The following is a 21,155-nucleotide window of genomic DNA, read 5'->3' on the forward strand; positions in this document are numbered from 1 at the left end:
TTTCCCATAGCATCCCTAATGTCGAACTAGGAAATGCAATGACCATTTTTATCTATTAGTCTTGCTCTCACCGTATTTATAGGTACTCCCATCATATTAGCTAAGGGTCCCAGAAATTGACGTTTCGCTTCCAATATATCCTGAACGAATCTCTAAAGTCATAGTGGAGAATGGTAGAATATTCCTCAATAGCCGGTACCATATCCACTTCATTAAACGTAAAACAACTATAGTGGGATCCCAAAAATGTACCATAGCCTTCAATAAGGCATCATTCGGTTTAACGAACAGAAGCTGTCTTACATTGCCATACTTGTCCCAGAAGTGCGTTTTCTTAGCATCATCTCATGATTGCCATATTCCTTTTAACTCATCTTCACGATTCCTCCTACAATCCAAGTGGACTATCTGAGGCAGGCTCGAGTCAAAATTAGCTATCTGGCAATCACCTTCTCTGCTCTGAGTATCCTCTGACATTCTCGCTATTATCCCTATATTTTCTACCCCATGCTGAACAACAGACTCTTCTCGAAATGTGTTCATGTCGAATATAGATGCGACACTGTGCCCCAGGTATTTAAATGATGCATGAATTATGCCATGGAGAGACACAGACATAAGAAAAAAAAAGTTAGTAAAAAAAAAGAAAAGCAATAAAATCAAATCATAAAGCATTGCGAAAAAATTTAAACACAAAACATACGAATAAATGCTTATGAGATCCTATAGGGTATTATTACAAGGGGTAAGGTACGGTTCTTATGTCTAAGCTTTACATTTAAAATGGTCATTACATGCTGGCTTACAGCTGACTTTAATGCACGGGGAACCCAAGGCTTAAATATGACATCCATAGGGATGTGTTTCCCTTTAAAAAGAGTTTGTGTGTGGTAAGACTTCCATAGCGTAAACTGTAGCATTTGCTACACAAACATCTATATCCATCTTAACCATGAAGTAGTCCTTAAACTTATGCGGTGACATATTGCCACACAAAAACCTAAGGCTACTCCTCCTAAACAGGATGGGCCCGGGTGTAGGACCGAAAGCAAGATGCAACATGAATTACAATTATAGCCGCCCTACGATGATAGAGTCGACATACACATTAATCAATTTTATTGATAAAATAATAAACAAACGCATTTGACATTCATATCAAAATGGGATAAGTAAATGAAATGAACAAATAAATCAATATTTAAAATTTAAAATGACATTAGACAATTAAATAAATTAATGCATGAATAAATAAATCTAATATACACAAATACCAAAAATCCTAGCTCTCAGACCTAAGTAAGTCGACTCACTTGGGTTTCCCAGTAGAGTCGTCAAGCTGTCATAATGTTGCCTACATAAGAGTAGAGGAGCCTAGTAAGCATAGGTAGACACGGAGGGCCTAAATTAATGTAAAGTTGCCACTAACCAATTAGGGCTAGGTTGGTTAGCCACCTATCGTCTAAAAATCTAGAATTAATACTACGAAAAAAAATCCTAAAAGTCTAGACTCGATCTTATCACCAAATTTTGGGTTTGGGAGTACGGTTACGTGTGGGAAGGTTACAGCACGCCCACAACGCCTATTCAGGGATAGTCCTACGTGGTCTTAAGAGCTAGATTTTTTTATTTAAGCATATTAATATCTTAATCAAGAAATATTGAACAAAAACTCCAAAGAAAATGCATCTGGTTTACTTGTAACTCGATTAAGATGTGTTCACCAAACTTATCTAATTTGAAACTTAAATTAGATATTTTCACTTTTAACGGGAACCCTAAAGGATACCTAAATAATTATAGTAAAATCCCTTTAATTTATAAAATTAATTCTATTTTAGAATTCTAAAAACGTAAAATTACCAATGAATTAAGAGAAATATTAAAACTCATCTACAACTTATTCGATCTTTTATTATTATTATTATTATTATTATTATTATTATTATTATTATTATTATTATTATTATTATTATTATTATTATTATTTAAAATATTTAATTAATAATGTTGAACCTATCAAAGACCTTACAAAAGTATCCTATTTTGGATTTGTGATTTATCTTACTTTAAAATTCTTGATCTAAGGTTTAAATTCGTCAAAATTCTAAAATAATATATCTTAAATAACATTTATCAACTTTCTTAAAATTTTCTAAAATAAAATACTTAGAAAGACCTACTCACGACTTACAATTCACCTACAAAAATCTTTAGTTTTAATATTGAATAAAGTCCTAAATAATATTTACATATTAATTTAATATTCTAAAGAGGAATCCTATACGGTATTTAAAATTAGTTTAAAACCTAAAAGATATCTTACATATTATTTATAATTTTTCTAAGGTAAATGGTAGATAAGACCTTAAAGACTAACCTAAATTCAAATGTAAAACCTTATGGTTTCATTAAAATGTAACACCTACTTAACTAACTTCATGTCAACAATTATAGGATGAAAAATGATCTAAAATTCTCTCTTTTAAAGCGAATAGTAATAAAATAAGAAAATTAATTAAATTGGCTAAAGTTAATGAAAATTAATCTCTTACAAAAGGGAAATAATAAAAGAAAATTTATTAAATAAATGAAATAAATAAGACCTTGACATGATGATAATAATAACAACAATACACCTTATTCATAATACAATAAAAGAATTAAAGTAACATAAACAAATAAAATTAAAATGTATGTAAGGGGAATGTGTAAAAAAAACATGAAAATAAATAAAGATGAAATAAGAATAAATAAAACTTATACAAGTGTGAATAAATATAAAACATTAAAATATAGTGCATAATTGACATTAAATATATAAGGTATAAATGTAAATGAAAGGGAAGATATAAGTATAAATAATTTATTAAAGATGGAAACAAAATGACATAGCTTGATTTTGGGACCAAAAGATAAAAAATGTGAAAGAAAGGGGACCGATGTAGCAATTAATTTTCTTTTAATTTTTAAATTTTAGATTAAATCGAAGGTTTGAATAAACAATAGGGTTACAAGTGTAAATAGGTCAGAGAGTGAAGGCAGTGCTACAAAAAACAATGTATTTTTTTATAAATTTAAAAAGTAAAGGGGTGAGAATAAATTACCCATTTTTTGCACCTAAAAATGAAAAAAAAAAGAAAAAAAAAACTCTTCCTCTTTCTCTTCCTCCTACTTTGTTGGCCATAGCTCCACCATCAGAGAGCCCAATGGCTCTCCGGCCTCCAGTGGAGGAGTCACTGCATACAGTGACTAGAATTTTTTTTTTTTACAAAATCAAAGTTTTCTTTTAAAAAAGATCACTACTTTTCTTAAAAATCAAAACTTTATTTCGAAATAGTTGAAAAAGATCAAAACATTTTTTAAAAAATTTTAAACTTTTTCTTTAAAATGACTAAGAAACAGATTTTTATTTTAAAAATCTAAACATTCGCTTTCTTATAAAAAAACACTATTTTTCTTAAAACCAAAACTTTATTTGAAATAGTTGAAAAGATTAAAACTTTGTTTTAAGAATTTAAACTTTTCCTTTAATATGACTAAAACAAATTTTTATTTTAAAAATCTAAACTTTCTCCTTTTAAAAAAATCAAAACTTTTCTCAAGATCAAACTTTTTAAAAAGAAACATTTATTTTAGAAAGAGGAAGGGAAAAAACGGGATTTTTAGGGCTCCTAGGGGCAAAGGACCGACGTTCTGGTGATGCCCCCTTCATGAAAGCCCAAACACAATCCCTCAAGATATGTATATGGCCAAATAAAAAAAGAAGAAGAAGAAGAAAAATGAAACTAGAATGCTTGTTGTTGTTGTTGTTTTTTTTTCCCTTTTTTTTAAGAACAAAATATGAAAAGCCTCCCTTTTTTTTCTTTCATTTCATTTCATCTATATATATTATTTTTTAATTTCATCTATATATATTATTTTTTAATCTTGTTTATTTGTAAAAAAAGATATTAATAATATTTAATAATAGTAGTATTAGTAATGATAATAATAATTATTTGGGCCCTTGACAGGTCCAAGAAGGAAAGAAAATAAAAGAAAAATAAAGGTCTCAAATTGACCAAAATCGGGTGGGCTTCAAATGGCCCAAGAGAGAACAAAAACTTAAATAGGCCTCCTATTGGGCTCAGACAAAAGTGGGTGCCTACAATATTGTAAGTTTCTTACAACGTTTTGTCTGGTTGATCATAGTTACTTACACTGTTGCCTCTATTTTCAAGGTCAATATCAAAAGATGTTGTAATATCATATATGACACTACCTATCTAAACATTAAAACTAACATAATTGCTAAAATGTTCGTCATCATTTGCCTCTTCAATTTTAGTACCTTCATCATTCTAAGTGACAGTAAGGGGTTTATTTTTATTCTTAAGAGTGTTGGCATACTCAGCTTGGATATGCCCAAAACCTTTACATCCTTGACAATAAGTTCATTCCTCTTCTTCTTTTTTTCTCATTGTTCCCTTTTTAGCATTGTATCTATTCCTCTTAATACTTGTGAAAAGTCTTACTAAAATTCTTTTAGAGAAGTGAATTTTTGTTTAAGGTCTTTCAAAGAGAGGGAAGAGCCTCCAACATCTTCAATAATGTTATTAACTTTGAATGCATCCCCTTTATCTTATTTTTATTTATTCTTTTAATATTCTAGATTCATTATAAAAGTTCGAAGAGATCATGTACGACCTCTTCTAATGGAGTACTTCCTTGGTATTTTTGCTGGAAAAATTCCTCTAATTGATCCAATTGTTGTTGGTTTTGCTTTAATTTAGCTTGGAATTTTCACTCACGGTTGTTTTGTTTGATTGTATGGTCATACGAATCACCAGGAGTTTTGACTAAATACTCGAATGTCCCTAATTGTCACTCATCTATCTCTTCCAACGAAGTTATTGTTTTGTTTCTTCGTTGGTAAAGCTCTAGCATAAGCAATTTTTGGTTATCCATAATATCTCATTGTTCGTATACTCCCTCCTCGTATACCTCGCCTTCATCCCATGGGTTCATCGAATCTCCATTCCTCTCATACATATACTTGCTTGACTTTCGTGTGAGTTCGTTCGAACACTCGGGTTGCTCGTCTTTGTAATTACAACTCCATTGGTTTGTTGAATCTCTTTACAACCAACTCGATTTGGATAGTTCGTACACCGACCTATAAAAATCAATGTTTATGATTAAATCTAATAATTGACAAGGTAAATAAAAATATTTAATTAACTACAAAAAATTCAAAATAAAAGTATTTAAGTATGTTAGAAAAAGTTAAAACACTATCTAGCTCATTTTTCTTTCGATTAATATTATTTTACGTAATCAATCTAATAAAATTTTCACTGTCGCAATCCCCAACAATGGCTACAACAACTTGATCGCCTATAAATGTGTTATCATTTATAATAAAATTTAATCTGCAGTGTTCACAAGCGTACGAGTCAAATTGTAATATAGTAAAGTTTACAACGAAACACTAGTAAGTATTTCAAGGATCGTACCCAAGGGATTGCAGATTGTAGAAAATATTATTAAATTAATTACAGAAAATAATTATTAATCTAATGAAGTCATGAATTAGTAGTGCGAATCCAAATTAATATTTTAATTAAACTAATTAAATTAACTAACTTAAATTAACCTAATGGACTTTCCTATTCCTAGTGTTGACAATGCGAGCCTCTAACTTATGATTTATCACCAACATATCACCTCGTCTCATCATCATAAATTCCTATTTTTTGTCTTTGAAATACAACTCACCTACATATTTTTTTCTAGAACTTAGACTAGAAAAAAGTCCAAGTGATCCAGTTCAGGTGGCACGTGTTGGGTTTGACAACCACCATTGATACGCCTCCTCTTTCAAAAGGGACACAACACAGGTAACATACTCGTATAGAGAGCATTCAAGTTGTTGTAATATCGGTCAGTAGATTCAAGCCAAGCCTTGACTGAAAAAGAATCCACACCTTTCAACCCTTTAAATTCAGCCGCCTCGTATTTACGTAACTTTTTTATCGGAGCCCACCGAGTTACGACTATCGGTGCAACTTGATGAACAACTTTTGCCACTTGCTGAAGAACTTCTGTAATGGTGCGAAGAAAATTCTCGCTATCTTGACCTTTTAGCTATAAAACAAATAAATTTTAGCTATCATCATTAGCATCATTTCTCGATTTCTCAGACATTTTAGCCATAAAGCAAATAAATTTTATAATTAGCATCTATATATTAATTCAAACTTGACTCAACTTGGCATGTACCTCTAGACTCAATTCTAAGCTCGATTTAGTCTGAAAATAAGTTAAACCTATACTTTTAATACTACTAAATGTAACACCCCATTACCCGACCAATCGCCAAGTTCGAGCTACAAGGCGCCACATTCGTTACCGGAGCAACTACAATAAAAAAAATTCAATTCAACTTCATTATACATTTAAATACATGTAAACCATGCATATTAGTCAATACATAATCATTTTCAAGTCTTATACGAGCTTACGAAAGCTCTTTTGTTAACTCGAGGTTGATATGGATCAAATTGTAAAGATTACAAAGTGTCGAGTTGATGACACAACTTTAGGGATTTCCTCGTCACAACGTGACTTTCTGACTATGGTTCGCCATGACCTCGGGCTACATCAACATAACGTAAACCTTGAGCTATTTCTCATCACAATGCAAGGGGTTCGTCGTCGTGACGTGAAAAACTATTACTTCAAAAATAAACTTGTTGAAAGTTTGGGTGACATGAAATCATGCATATTCCATTCCCTTACAACCAATTTAACAACTTATCAAGTACAACAAAACCAAATTATGCATAAACATTAGCCATTACATTATATTCAAAACATTATAACACAAATTGACCATCTATAGACTTTGAACAACTAAAGCCTAGGTACATGCCCTTAGATCAAAAGAAGAGAACTATACAAACTATTTTGAGTCAATGGATGCGGTTTGGATGTTGACTTCACTTTTTCGGGGCTTTGAGAATAGCTACACCTACGTACAGAGCATGATTCAAGGTATAATAACATAACAACATTGTTACAACATAATGCATATTAACTATTAGTCTATCAATGTGTATCTTATAATATGAAGTTTTTCCAAGTCATTATCATATGAAGTTATGCATACACTAATTGACATATCAACCTATTTAAGCATTCATCATTTTTAACCGATTCCATCATTTGTTACTTACCTTTCAAATGGACATTTTGCGCTTACACTCAATCAAGATTTCAATACCTATGCATACGTAACGTTAGCATTATTTCAAACAAGTTCATGATGAATCTATTTTACTTACCGTGCAAATACCTTTTAGAATTTATACACAATAAATAATTAACACCAACATGTACATGTTAGTGGCATTACTTCCATCAAATTTTTATGAACAATTCAGTTTACTTACCTTATTCTTACCATTCAATTTGTTTCTAGAATCTACCAACTCATTCACATTCGTTTTGGCCCCCTAGGGCTCATTTTCACTTGTTTTGCTTAATAAGTTACATACTATCTTCATCACAATTCACATACGATCTTATTCAATTCTTTAGCATTATACAATTCATTTCAGTATAAGTTATCAAGCTTATTATCAATAACACCTATTAACCTAACTCGGACTCGAACGAATACACGTATCATCTAACCAACTCACCAAATTAGTACCAAAGTGCATTATCAAATAAATCGAAGTTAGAGAAATTGGCACGTAAAATGCATACTGGAGCACAAAGCGCATCCTGGCATACGAAGCGTATCTTGGTACATGAAATGCATCCTGGTGCAAAAGCGCATAAACACATACACAATCCAATCCTATGGCATGTTAACTATATCCGACTTAACCTAACTTATTAATAGGGTACTAATGTTCAATTTCATATACAATTCAATACATATACCATTTTCCAATCATATGCATATCACATTTCAAATCATCATATATAAATGTTTTCCATATCATACCATCTATTTCTACTCAATTTCTATTCCATATATCACAATTCAAGTATTACATGTCACTTTCCATTTTATTTATTTTAGTCTCATATAACGATGTTCCATATCAAATTCAATCAAAACATTTAAAATTATCACAATAAACTCACCTTAATGACTTATCAGTCAATAAACATGCATATACAATCAGATATTTCTATATTGAATGTAACACCCCAAACCTGGCCTAGACATTATGGCCGAATCTAGCGGCGTCACATGAGAGTGTTTTTAGAAAATCTTAGCAAATTAAAAATCGTTCAGTTCATTATCGTTACTTAAGTCATGAAATCTCCGATCTGATTATTAGGTGAACACATTTCATTATTGTGGAAGCTAAACATCATAAATTCATTAATCAATAGCTTAATAGTTTAAAATCCAGAAATAACTTAAAAATAGTTCAAGTTCAAAGACATTTTAATCCCAAAAATAAATATTTAGAATAAAGCAGACAAAATAGAATGTTATTCAAAAATCCATAAATTTCTAACAGTGGTCACCATCGAGCCCTCTGTCGCACTGATCCGTCTATTGCTGAGGATTACCTGACAGACAAATAAACAAAGGGGTGAGTTTTCGCAAACTCAATGTGTACATCCCCACAAACAGCATGCACACAAACAGATAATATAATACAGACAGTTCGGCCTTAGCCATACAAGTATCGCATGCATAACAAATCAGATATCAGGAAACATGCCCACCAAACCTGCACACCATCTCCAACCAGCCTAACACACCATGTGGGGATAGAATCGACCCACCCAACCCTACACACCAAGTATGGGGATATAATTAACCCATCCAACCCTACACACCACAAGGTACCGTAAAACAGTACATAATAGATATATGCAGCGTAGCTGCCAGATAACAGGCTAATCGCCTCTCAGACTTCCTTCAATTCACAACAATTCCCAACCCAATGCAATGCAACATACATGTCATGACATGCTTATATGCAGATATCAGATCTTATCAAAATCATGGTAGAACAAATATATGGAATCAAATAGATACACATGCTTATAATAACATGCTTTTGTATACAATTCAGTAATCAATCAGAGTATGGGGTTTAAGTAACGCTTACCGCCCCTACAGTCAGGTCACAGTCAACTTAGGCGACCCGTGCAACCTTACAGAACATTTCAAATAAATTGGGCTCACACGCCCGTGTGGCCCACACAGCCCAACTTGGCTTTGCCCATGTGGATCACACGGCCTGGCCCAAAATCCCACACACCTGTGTGGTTCACTCGTGTGACCTACACACCCGTACGGTCTACAAACCCACTTGGTTGAGCTTGTGCCTCGCATACAGCCTCGCCAGCCTCACACGCTCGTGTCTGTCGCGCCTATGTGGCCCGCGCACAGCCTGGCTTGTCAGTGACATGCCCGTGTCCCGTGACGCAGGCTACCACACGGGCAAACCACACGCCCATGTAGCGTCGACAGGCCACTTTTCAGTTTTCACCGATACTCATTTTCTATGTCATCGGAGTACACACCTGATTCATTTTCGTTGCTAATCCAACCACGAGCACTCTAAAGCCTAAAATTGACAATACTGAGCCCAAATCAGTCACCTAAATCGACCTCCTTAAGAACTTCCAAATCTCGAAAGAGAGATCTACTTACCTTCAATGAAGAACTGTGTTTCCTTGCTGTTTAGAACTTGATTACTGATCTACAGAGCCTTGAATATCCCCTAAACAGCAAACAAAAACCCTCTTAAACGATTTCCAAAGAAAATCACACAACTTGATAAAGCGATACTTACCAAATCGACAGAATCGCTAGTGATACGCCTAAGCTTATTGAAAAAGAAGAAAAACGAAGGGAATAAGGTAAAAGAGAAGGAAATTTTCAGGAGCAAAAGGTTTTGGGAAAAAGAAAATGGCAGAGAGCCAGAACTTTTGTTAAAAAGAAGGGAATAAGCCCTAATTATCCCTAAACCCCAATTCAGATTTCTTATAAAGCCTAACTCTTAGCCAAAACTTGCAGAAAAAATAATACCATTGCCACTGCAGGGAATTGAACTCCAAACCCTAAGTGTAATCCCTTGCCACTTAACCACCAGACCAGTAGGCCCATTCTGTTAGGTTTTTACCAACAATTCCTTATAAGCCCACTGACCTAAAGTCAGGCTTTATTCAAATGAAAAACCCAAAATTTAGCCCAAGTTAAAGCTTGAACTTAAGACCTCTCAAACACACCCCAGAGCACATAACCACTTAAATCAACACGTTTAAAGCCAAAAATAACACAGACCCAGTTGTTCAGTTATTTCCCTGCTCAACAATTACAAAAGCCAAAATTAAAGAAATTTGGGGAGTTACATTAAATCATAAAAGTACAAACTAAGGTTTTATGCGTCACTCATTAACAATTTTCGTTTTTCCTTTCCATCTTGGCTATTCGGTATTTTCTTTAGCTGCAAATAATCACAAAATGTATCATACAGTCAATTTCCAGCCAATTAAGAATGAAATACTAAATTACATAGATTTTTAATTTATTCAATTTAGTCCCTTAAATTGGGACAAACATAACTTTTAATTGAAGGCCTCGGATTAGAATCCGATTTAGTCCCATCAACATTTTATAATTTTTTTTTCATTTTATTCAATTTATTCCATAATGTACGGAGTTAACAATTAAGCTTTACAATTTAGTCATTTTCATATACTAAGCTTAATTCATAACAATTTCGCACAAATTTCATTCAATTTTCAACAATGGAAACTTTTAAAAACTTTAATAGTTTTACAAATTAATACATGGGCTAGATAAATCAAGCTCTCACGACCTCAAATATATAAAAAAAAATGAAAAATGGCTAGGGACTAACTTGGAATTAAAGGCTAAATGCTTGAAACTTCCAAAAATATTGTTTTTCTCTTAAGTTTGCTACTTTGGTCAGTTAGAGAAGATGAATTATCCTCTCTCCTTCCACTAAGTTCCTTTTTATTTGAATAATTAAGCTTTACTTAGTTAAATTTAACCTTTAATTAATCATTACTTATAATTTTAACTAAAATTAATTAATTTAAACAACAATTATCAATATCATCCACTAAAATGTGTTTAATAATTGTTTATTAACCATTTTGGCCCTTTGTATAATTGTAATTTAAGTCCCCTAGCCTTTTCCTACTTAAAAATCTATAATGATTAAACTTTTACAATTTAGTCCCTAAGCCTTAGTTACTCACAATTTCGGCTAATCGCTTATCCAGATTTCAATTCATCTATACACTAACTCTATAAATATCCTTATTTAATATTTACGGACTCGGTTTACAAAAATGAGGTCCCGGCACCGTATTTTTAGACACCATTGGTAACTGGATTGTTGCAAGAAGTTAAAACATGGGGTGTCTTTGATGAGCTAACTCAGGCATGGAACCTTGGCCTCCACCGAATAATGATGGGGATGGATAGTTGATGCCATGGATGCCATAACATTTGATAAACTGGTTGGCCTTTATGCCTTCCTTGACCCACCAAAATCTATTTAGCAAGTTTTGTAGGATGACAAGCTGCAACGGATTTTGCCCAGATTAATTACTGTTTGAAAGGAAGTTGGATAGTACTTGAGGTTTTGTCCTTTATATATAAAAACTAAATTCAGATAAGTATTTTAATCAGAATAAAATATTTAGAATAACTAATAATATTATAAAAGTTGAGATACTAAATTATGCCAAAATTAAAGTATAAATATTAAATCTCAAATTTAATTATAGTATAGGGACCAAAACTAAAATTTAAACATTATTATATTATTTCAAAAAGGTAGGAAGATTAGAATTAAAAATCAATCAGAACCTTATAATTTAAAAAAAAAAAATATAGTGGATAACTGTCATGAAGGAAGGCCCTAAATATAAAACCAAAATTAATATTTGATTATTATTATTATATAATCACATAAAAAATAGGACTAGAATTGAAAAATAGATATTATCTTATAATTACAAAGATTAGATAATATGTCAAGAATATAATCCATTACATTGGAAGAGTTATATAAAAAAAATTAGAGATAGGGAATTTACAATATTTTGCTTATATTGTTATATTGATGATTTTATGTGATATGTTATCTAATTTTCTGTTTTTTAAATAATTTAAAATGTTGGTCACTAATGTGTTAATTATTTAATTGTTTTGTTAATTTATATATATAAATATAACTCACGTATGGAAGTAACAAAATAATTAATACATTGCAGAAAAAATAATGTGTTAATTGTTTTGTTCGTTCTATACGCGGGTTACATTTTGTACATATAAAATAATTAAAAGATAACTATAAATAGAGATAGATTTTAAAATTATACATGAACATTGATTTAGTGTGTAATTTTATGCAATAACTCTAATTTTGTGTAATTCTATACATGAAATTTTGATTTAATCTAATTTTAACAAACTATTAACACAATCACTGATATGATATCATTTTATATTTTTATATTGCATACATAAATAATTATATTTATCTAATATAAAAATAAATTGGTGTATTTATTTCTTTAAAGGTATATAATTGAACCAAAATTAAGTTTTATGTATATATTTAAATCACAATTAAAATTTCATATATATAATTGAACCAAATCAAAATTCATATATAATTTTGAGATTTATCCCTCATAAATATGATACAATTTAAAAATGTACTAAATTTTAAAATTTATATATAAAGTAAATTATTAATTTATTAAAATTTATATAAATATGCAGTGCTATTGTGGCATTAAATAATAAGAATAAGAATTGTCTAATGGTTAAAAATAGTTGAGTGTAATGATAAGTCATATTACACTTTTAAGAAAAAACGTAGGTTCAAACTTTGAAAACAATATTATTAGGAGTGATAGCTATAAATTCGAACATAAAGCGTAAAACGAATATACATAATATAAAAAATAAAATAAATATTCAAATATGAATATAAATACATTGCCATAGATATAAACATAGAATATCAATGAGAAAAAAGAACTGATAATGTTTAAAAAAAGGATTTATAAACTTAGAATGACATTTTTTTCTGATTTGAAGAACATCGCAAAAATATGAAAGAAGCCCAAAGAAAAGAATATTTTTAGTTGTAACGATAAGAAAGAATTCAAATATTCTTTTAACCGTTTACTAACGGATACAAAGCAACAAAAAGATCTTGTTAAAATTCACAATGTCAATTTATTTTTAGATAGGATATTCTAAATAAATTACATCAAAATGAGTTGGATACATATCTGCGACACTTATCCAAATCTAAAATCAAGTAACAAAGAGTAAATATAAATGTTTAATCTACAAAAGGTATTGTTCCAACACCACCATCAATTTGGGGCGTGCAAAAAAATATCGAATCAAGAAAAAAAAAGAAAATTTTCGATTTATTCAATTTTCATGTTTGGTTAAATTGATTTATTTGATCAATTTTCGGTTTTGACATTTTAAACCTAATAAACCGATTAAAACCATAACCATAACATCAGGAATCATTAACATACCAAATTTCAAATTTAAACCTTAAATTAAAATAGCCATTAAAACTTAATATTGTTAAAGCACAAACTCATTAAACTCAAACCTAATAATATTCAAAACCCAAATTGATTTTACTTATGTTAAATAAATAAATATTTTTAAAAATTGTTTGATTTGAATATTAATAATGAATTTGAAATAAAATTAAATTAAATGATACCATACAGTAAATTGAATAAAGAAGACAACTGTATGAAAAATTTAAAAGAAATAAAAAGTATAAATGCTTCAATTAAAATCTTTTTCCAACTCAAAATTAATATCAAAAACTAAAAAATCTTATCAAAAATTTTTAGTTCGATTTATTTGGTTTTACGATTTTTGTTATAAAAAAAGGGAACCAACTGAATGCACACCCCTTCCACCAACTAGAAACTTAAACATAATAAGTAGGGATTCGGAAACTCAAAATGAATTATCAAAGCGCAACCGATCCAACCATTGCTCCTTATTGTCTGCAAACAATAGTTTTCTAGAGTCACAGCACAAGCCTGTAAAGCATAACTTCCGACAGTTATAAACATTGCCATCTTTCAGCAAAGCACACCCCAATATGATACATAACTTCCCTTTTAAAGGGATCTCCGTTCAGTTCTGGTGAGGAATATTATACAAAGCTACTCACATTCTAGCAATTCCGGGTATCGTTTTCACATACTAGTGCCTCGGCAGTGCTTTCACTTCTCTACCCCACGGAATTCACTGCAATTGGTTCCCTGATCAGAAAATGCATCCACAAGCTTTGGGAAAAGCTTGGCTAGCATGATTTTGAACCCAGTAGAACTTTCTTTAAGATCTACATTGTGCCCATTTTTGCCACATTCAAGAGCAAATCCTACAGGCGCTCCTTCCATGTATGCATTGCAAGCGGAGAGAATAGTTTTGGCACGTCTACTAAAGTGCTCCTTAACAAGTGCCTCAAAATGCTGCACCAGTAGAGCAACGGGCATTCAATCAAGAGATGGCATCAGTATTCCAAGTAACATTTAGGTGGTAACCAAAGCTGATTATCATTAACTCCATTAATTCAACAAATGCAAATGATGGAGCCGGGAAATTGTTTAAAATGTGGAACTTTACCTTGGGTGGATTCCGGAGTATATAAAGCATAGACTGGCAGGTTACGAGGAAAGCATTTTCGTTGTAGCTCACCGAGTTTGTTTCCCCCTCGGCTCTTCCTAACTGTTTATCATATCCGGCCTCATTGAAGTATGGCTTCTCATTAAGCACAAGAGCCTGGAGTGACAGAAGAACTTGAAGAATTGTGGATTTTCCCGAATTCCATACTTCAGTTTCTGAACCTGCCCACGTATTTAGAAGGCTTAAACAAACCTTCCCTGATTCATATAAGTTGGGATTTAGGCAGAGGCCTCCTGAACGGTAGTGCACCAACTGCAAAATTTTGACAAACATAAAAACCACGATGTTCCATTTACATATATTAACATTTTCATAGTTGACATAAACACCCGTACTTTTTCAGGTATCAGTTTCTGCAGACCATGAATTCAATATTCTTAACTTTCTGGCATCTGAAGAGATATGAATCAAAAAGGGTAGTATTTTCTTGGCATTATAAACACATTCCAAAAGCAGCAACTACTAGCCGATTGATTCTTTAAATAGTAACAAAGCTGGAAGTAGAACTTACTGGTGGTTCATATGGGTAGTCCGAAGGAAGAGAAATGTCAAAAAAGAACAACCCGTCATGATAGGGTGTGCCAGGAGCACCAACAAGGGCTGCTCGTAGTAAATTGATCCTTTCCTCGCATACACGGATATAGATGGTTTCTGCGCAGGCCAAACATAGTCTCATGAGAAAATAGCAACTGCCTTCAAAATTTAAGCAATGGTAACCAACAAAATGAAGGCCGTGTTAACACTTTAAATCATTATGAAGAGTAAGATAAAGTGCAAACCAGGAAGGTTTTTCTCTAGAATACTCCATTCTTGCTGAACCTTCTTCAACCAACTTCTTTTCACCTAGATATAGGCACAATGATAAAAACTAAAATGATTATCTGGATGGTTGGAACAACTCAAATGGTACATTTAGGGGTCATTTAATCATATTTCGAACCTGAGACACAGCCAACACCTTACTTTCACCGAGAAAGTGATGATCTGAACAATCACTAACCATATCAAACTGCCTGAATTGATCTGAAGTTTCAACGGGTCTAGGCATCATACGAACTTTGTTTTCTTCAATCTCTCCAACTTCCTGTCTTATGTTTGTCATTTCAAATATCTGCAACTCACTCATATCTTGTTCAGCACAGTGATGGAAAGTTTCAGCCACCTCTTTCTCAAGGAGAATGTCATATTCTTTTGCATTGCGAGAAATACAACCAGATGGGTCTTGGCTTATCAGTGAATTGGGACCAAGAGATCCAAGAATGCTAGAAGCAATGCTTGTAAAATATCCAATAGCAGCTTGAGGACGGAAGAAAGTAGGTACCAATGAGAATTTCTCACCACTTTCAATAGCACCGTTGAAATTCAACAACTCCTGAGAATCAAATCAAAGTGCTTACTTAGTTTAGTAAGGGACATAGTACAAGATTTGTCATGTATTTGGGTGTACATCCACAAACAATAAATGTGAACATACAGATTGACAGAAAACTAGAGCTCAAAAAATGCAAATGAAAGTGAGGGAGAGAAAGTTGGATTTACCTTTCCTTTGTGGCTATCAGACTGCTTCTCATCCACAAACATCTCTTGATTATAAGCCTCAGTATTTTCTTCAAAGAGAACAAGAGTTGTTGCTGAATCTTCATATTTATCAATACGGTAAATTTCATATGGTGCAACCTGTGACAAAGTTTATCGATAAATTCAAAGGATGATAGATCAGCGACTGCTAATCGATGAGCTAAAACTAGAATACAGTCAACATAAATGAGTTTCAAGTCCATGGATTCAGATGAAAGATATAATACTAAATTCAAACTACAGCATCTGAATCCTGAAACTAGGAATATCATCTTAATTTTAAATATGTATGCATATAATTTAAATAATGGAATAAGGATGAATAAGATTCAAACCTTTGTTGTAATACCAGAAGCCCACTTCACCTCCACATCACCTTCATTAAACCCAGTTACAATGCCGATACAGGATAGACAATATGTACTGGGATACTTGTACTGATCCAGATTCAAGTTTCTGCCTTTCAAAACGGCTTCTGTGCCAAAACCATTTTCAGAGATTTTGAAACATTTATCAGCTTGATCACCATACTGGCTTTGAACCACCTTCTTGAACACGATATCCCCAAAACAGTAAGAGTAGTCTGGGTGCTCAACAAGTTCATAAGCACTAGCAGTTTCCTCCACCTGCTTCCCATCAAAACCATTTATTTGATTCACAGATATAGTTCTCCACTGTACCTTAACTGTGCGTTCTTTTGCATCCATACCACACACCACACCCCATCTTTGGCTATTGCCTATGGTTCCCTTTTCCAGGACAAATTGATGAGGCCAAAATTCGTGCGTATTCGTGATGCCGACAGGAAGTAAAGTCTGTGAATCTAATCCTAAACCACAAGTACCATCTTGCCACACAACATCAACCATGGTCCTTGTCTTAATGATGGTAAAGATCTCTACCAATCTTGAATCTGGGTTTCCACTTTTAAATCCTTTATCTTGTTTCCACGAATCCCTAGTTATATGTTGAGTTGCAGAGTGGAGAACCTCTTCAGTAGTCCCCCTGAAGTCAGCCGAGGAAAGCATACACCAGTCACCAAGCTGCCAATTTGCATGGGAAAAACATGACAACAAAGTCAAGTCTTTTGCCTTTTGCAAACAAGGAGGAAAGGCACTCGATTCATGATCAACATGAACACAGGAAATCCAATCAACATAGACAAAACCCGCATCCACACCTGAAATGGTTCCTTCGTCCTGATTTCCCCTCCAGGTACCACATAACGATCTAGTTGACCTAGAAACATTTGAAGGCACAACCCTTACTCTTTGTCCTGGATAATATTGATATTGTGGGTCATCAATTAAGTTGGGAGAAACAGGCACAAGCTTCTCATGATCCACAGCAGTGACCTCACACTTAGATCCATCATCAAAGATGATAGAGACACAGTCAACCAGCTTAACCACCCGTCCTATCCAATTTGCATTAACCACAATATCTCCAACTGAAATGGAATGGAGTTTCGAAAGTTGTTTTGAATTTATATTTTTTACAATTTTCCCATGAACATTCTCAAGATTCACAAACATGTTTATTTTGGTTACTCTGCCCATCTGCCCACATGGATCCGTTATAGAGCGGACAATGTCCCCATGAAGAAATCCCCTCTCAAATGAGAGGAACTCATCTATTTTACCAATACTTTCCTCCAGACTCGACAGAATGGTACAAGCCTGACCACCATACAGAAAGTCAACTTCTTCGTGTTCACTACTGCCAATTTCACTAAAACTTTCCCAGTCCGAATCAGTGAGAAAATCCATTGTTTCAGCACCTATGACAAGATGTATTTTAAATTTAGTGGAACATAAATAACATATGAAGAGAGTTATAATGTAGCAGAAGAGAGAGAGAGAGAGATCCAGTTAAGCACTTTCAGGCAAGATTCTGACCTCAGTAATAAAAAATATAATGTCTGATTTAACTTTTGCTTTCAAAGTTTTGCCATCTTGAAGAGCAGGATCTTTAGTAGAACAAGATAGCACATGCACCTGCAGTATGCATGGAAGTTTTAGTTTAAAACAGATATGCAATGTGAAACAAATCATCAAGTATTTCACCTAATTACAGCAACTGAACTGTTAGTTGATTTTTTTGAACTAATACTATAACGAAGTGGAAAAAGATAAAAGAGTAAAGATATATACCAGTAACTCCACTCCTGTCTGAGAAAATAGAAGCTTCCAAGATATGCTGGTCCCACTTAATCTTAAGCTCTCAAATCATAATAGATATTGTGATAAAGATGGTAAGTCAATAGTCAATCCTGAAGGAGGATACAGCCAAGGCTTTTATTTTTTTTTATTTTTGCTAAGGCAATACAGCCAAGGATATAACTAAAATTTTCAGTTGCGATTTGCGTGGTATTTATCTTCCAGTTGATTCAACTGTTTGAAAGAGATAGTGAGTAAAATATCCTGAAAAGGATATTTTGACTCTAATGCCAAAGGAGATTTGCCCGAAAGGGACGAAGGACTCTAATGCCAAAGGAGATTTGCCGAAATGGACAAAGTTTATACTGGAAGAAACTTCTAAAGAAGATTCCTCACAGAGGTAATAGGAGTTAAACTTGGCAGGTGCCTTATTTGAAGCCGAGAGTTGATTTACTAGTATGAAAGAAGATCCCTCCAGAAAGAGCTGCAAATGATGATAATAAACACTGTTCTAGTAAATTCACCTGACTGACGTGAACTGTAGAAATTTTTGCCAAAGAAGATTTGCCACCGAAGCTTAAACTTCACGAATCTGAAAGACTTGTTTGTTTCTAACAAAATCTATGATGCTATGCACCAGATTATAAAGCTGAAGTTTCTGTTTCTTTTTTCCCTACAACACAACAGGATCTGTCTCATAAAGAGTTGGACTAAAGTGGATGAACAGATCAGAATCGTTCAGCCAAGACAACCGTCTGTGGAAAGTTGCCTATCAAGAAATTTATCTGAAAGATGGCTTTTCCTTGTCGAAACTCACAACTCCTCTAAGCCATTTAAGATTTCCATGAAACCTTCACGATAACAACAATAACCAGTCCTAAGATTCTTTGCTATAAAGGAATTATAAAAGAAGCATCATTCAGTTCCAATAATCACATATTTATCTTTTCATGAGAAAACAAATGTTCTTGTCTTAATACAAGACACACAAGAGATTAATAACAACATATAGAGGTGGACTGAAGAGACAAATAAACCTTATTACAGTTTACATAAAAAGGAATAGCAATTATACCTACGTATAATATTCATCACTGAGACGGACTAATTCATTAAAAGAAATATAATTTCGGAATGATTACGGCCTAATTAAAATCTTCGAAAAAACTTTAGAAAGTATTCAACATACTCTATCCTTCAATTCCATTACTCAATAAAAATCCCATTTATTTTCCAAGTTCGCTACTTTAACAAAGTTTTCTTTGCATACAAATTTAAAAATCCAAAATTCAAATAAAAACATATGTATTTTAGTTTACTTACATGTCAAATAAAATATAAACCTAAACAAGAAGCTCGAATTCCAAAAAGAAAATTCCAGTTCTAAGAGATATACAAGCTTTCTATAAAAGACAAAAATCCAAGAAACAAACAGATTGAAAGAGTTACCATTACGAAGGAAAGAAAATTAAATAATAATAATAATTAGAAAAACTTACCGTTTGCCGCTTCTAAATACGAGTAGAGCCATGAACCCGAATGAAAGAAACGCGACAAATCATACACCGATACAGCCAGTCAACTCAAACTCAGAAAACGACTTCTAATTTTCTTTTTCTCTCTCGCCTGTCTTTCCTCGCCGTCTCTTTCTCTTTCTAACAGGTCCAAACAATATAAACAGAATTTTAAAATTTTAGAAAAAAAAAAAAGAGACTAAGAAATTCAGAGAGGTTCGTCTTCTCTCTGAATACCAACAATCAGGACGCCATTAAGGAAGCTGGACAACATATTGGAATACAGTAACAAACAGTAACAGTCCCTTCTCTTTCCCTCTCTAAAACGCGTTCAGGGTTTTCGCTGGAAAGAGCTATGGAAGGTTGAAGGAAAAAGTTTTAATGGTGCTTTGCTTTGCCCATTCATTCCACATTCGAAGGAGAAAACATTTTGGTTTATTATTTATGGAAATTAATACAGAAAAAAGAAAAGAAAAGAGAATATACAGTGGAATCTGGATTATGCTGTACTTTCGCATAACCAAATCTTAGTTATAATATAAAATGACAATGCTGCCCCTTATGTTTCTCATTTCACAATCAACCCCTTATAACCCATTAATTATTTACTAGAGCTTACCTGGTGGCAGCTGGCAAGTGGCAACACGAAAAACCTGCCAGTCTCTCGCCCATTTTCTTATATTGAAAGTAGAGGTGATCATGGGTCGGGTTGGGTCGGATCAGGTTCGGGTCAGGTCTAGACAAAATTTTAAGTTGGTCTATAAGGTTCGGGTCTGGCTCAGCCTGAAATATGGGCCTAAAAATTTATTTAAGCCCGGCCTGAAATAAAATTGTTAAGCTCGAGTTAGGCTCGGCCCGACCCATATTAAATTTTTTTTATTTCATTAAATAAAAAAATTTAAAAATATAATAAATCAAATATATTTAAAAACATAAAAATAAATATTAAAACAAATAAAAATGATATTAAAACAATTATTAAAACAATGCACAAATTGACAATATAATAAAAAATAGTTATATTAAATTTTAAAATGATTAAAATAAAATAAAAAATATATTAATATATAATTCGGGCCGAGCCCGGGCAAAAAAACTCTTACTCGAGGCTCGGCTTGTTTTCTAAACGGGCCTCTTTTTTTTGCTCAAGCCCATTTT

At 32.7% G+C, this 21,155-nt stretch overlaps 1 protein-coding gene across 2 annotated transcripts; it reads right to left on the reverse strand.

Annotated features, from left to right (window-relative positions):
* Window positions 1–14,002: 14,002 nt before the first annotated feature.
* On the reverse strand, window positions 14,003–20,584 carry LOC108484013 (probable ubiquitin-conjugating enzyme E2 24). Of its 2 annotated transcripts, none has more exons than XM_053029705.1 (10): window positions 19,983–20,584; window positions 18,478–19,156; window positions 18,223–18,321; window positions 16,660–18,104; window positions 16,286–16,423; window positions 15,687–16,118; window positions 15,526–15,589; window positions 15,258–15,397; window positions 14,687–14,998; window positions 14,003–14,532 (listed from the first exon to the last, which is right to left on the reverse strand). In XM_053029705.1, the coding sequence occupies exons 4-10, from the start codon at window positions 18,091–18,093 to the stop codon at window positions 14,284–14,286; spliced, it is 2,769 nt and encodes a 922-aa protein (XP_052885665.1). In that variant the 5' UTR covers window positions 18,094–18,104; window positions 18,223–18,321; window positions 18,478–19,156; window positions 19,983–20,584; the 3' UTR covers window positions 14,003–14,283. The 2 variants fall into 2 exon arrangements, with proteins under 2 accessions (XP_052885665.1, XP_052885664.1); XM_053029704.1 differs by having other exon boundaries at window positions 18,478–19,334.
* Between the last annotated feature and the right edge of the window lie 571 nt (window positions 20,585–21,155).

Source organism: Gossypium arboreum, chromosome 6 (genome assembly GCF_025698485.1).
Source record: "Gossypium arboreum isolate Shixiya-1 chromosome 6, ASM2569848v2, whole genome shotgun sequence".
In the NCBI taxonomy this organism is placed as follows: domain Eukaryota; kingdom Viridiplantae; phylum Streptophyta; class Magnoliopsida; order Malvales; family Malvaceae; genus Gossypium; species Gossypium arboreum.

Coding starts and splice junctions, on each gene's coding strand:
- LOC108484013 (XM_053029705.1), bottom strand. CDS start 18,093: ATGGATTTTCTCACTGATTCGGACTGGGAAAGTTTTAGTGAAATTGGC. Junction 16,119..16,285: donor CTGATAGCCACAAAGGAAAG/GTAAATCCAACT, acceptor TTTGATTCTCAG/GAGTTGTTGAATTTCAACGG. Junction 15,398..15,525: donor TCTAGAGAAAAACCTTCCTG/GTTTGCACTTTA, acceptor TGGCCTGCGCAG/AAACCATCTATATCCGTGTA.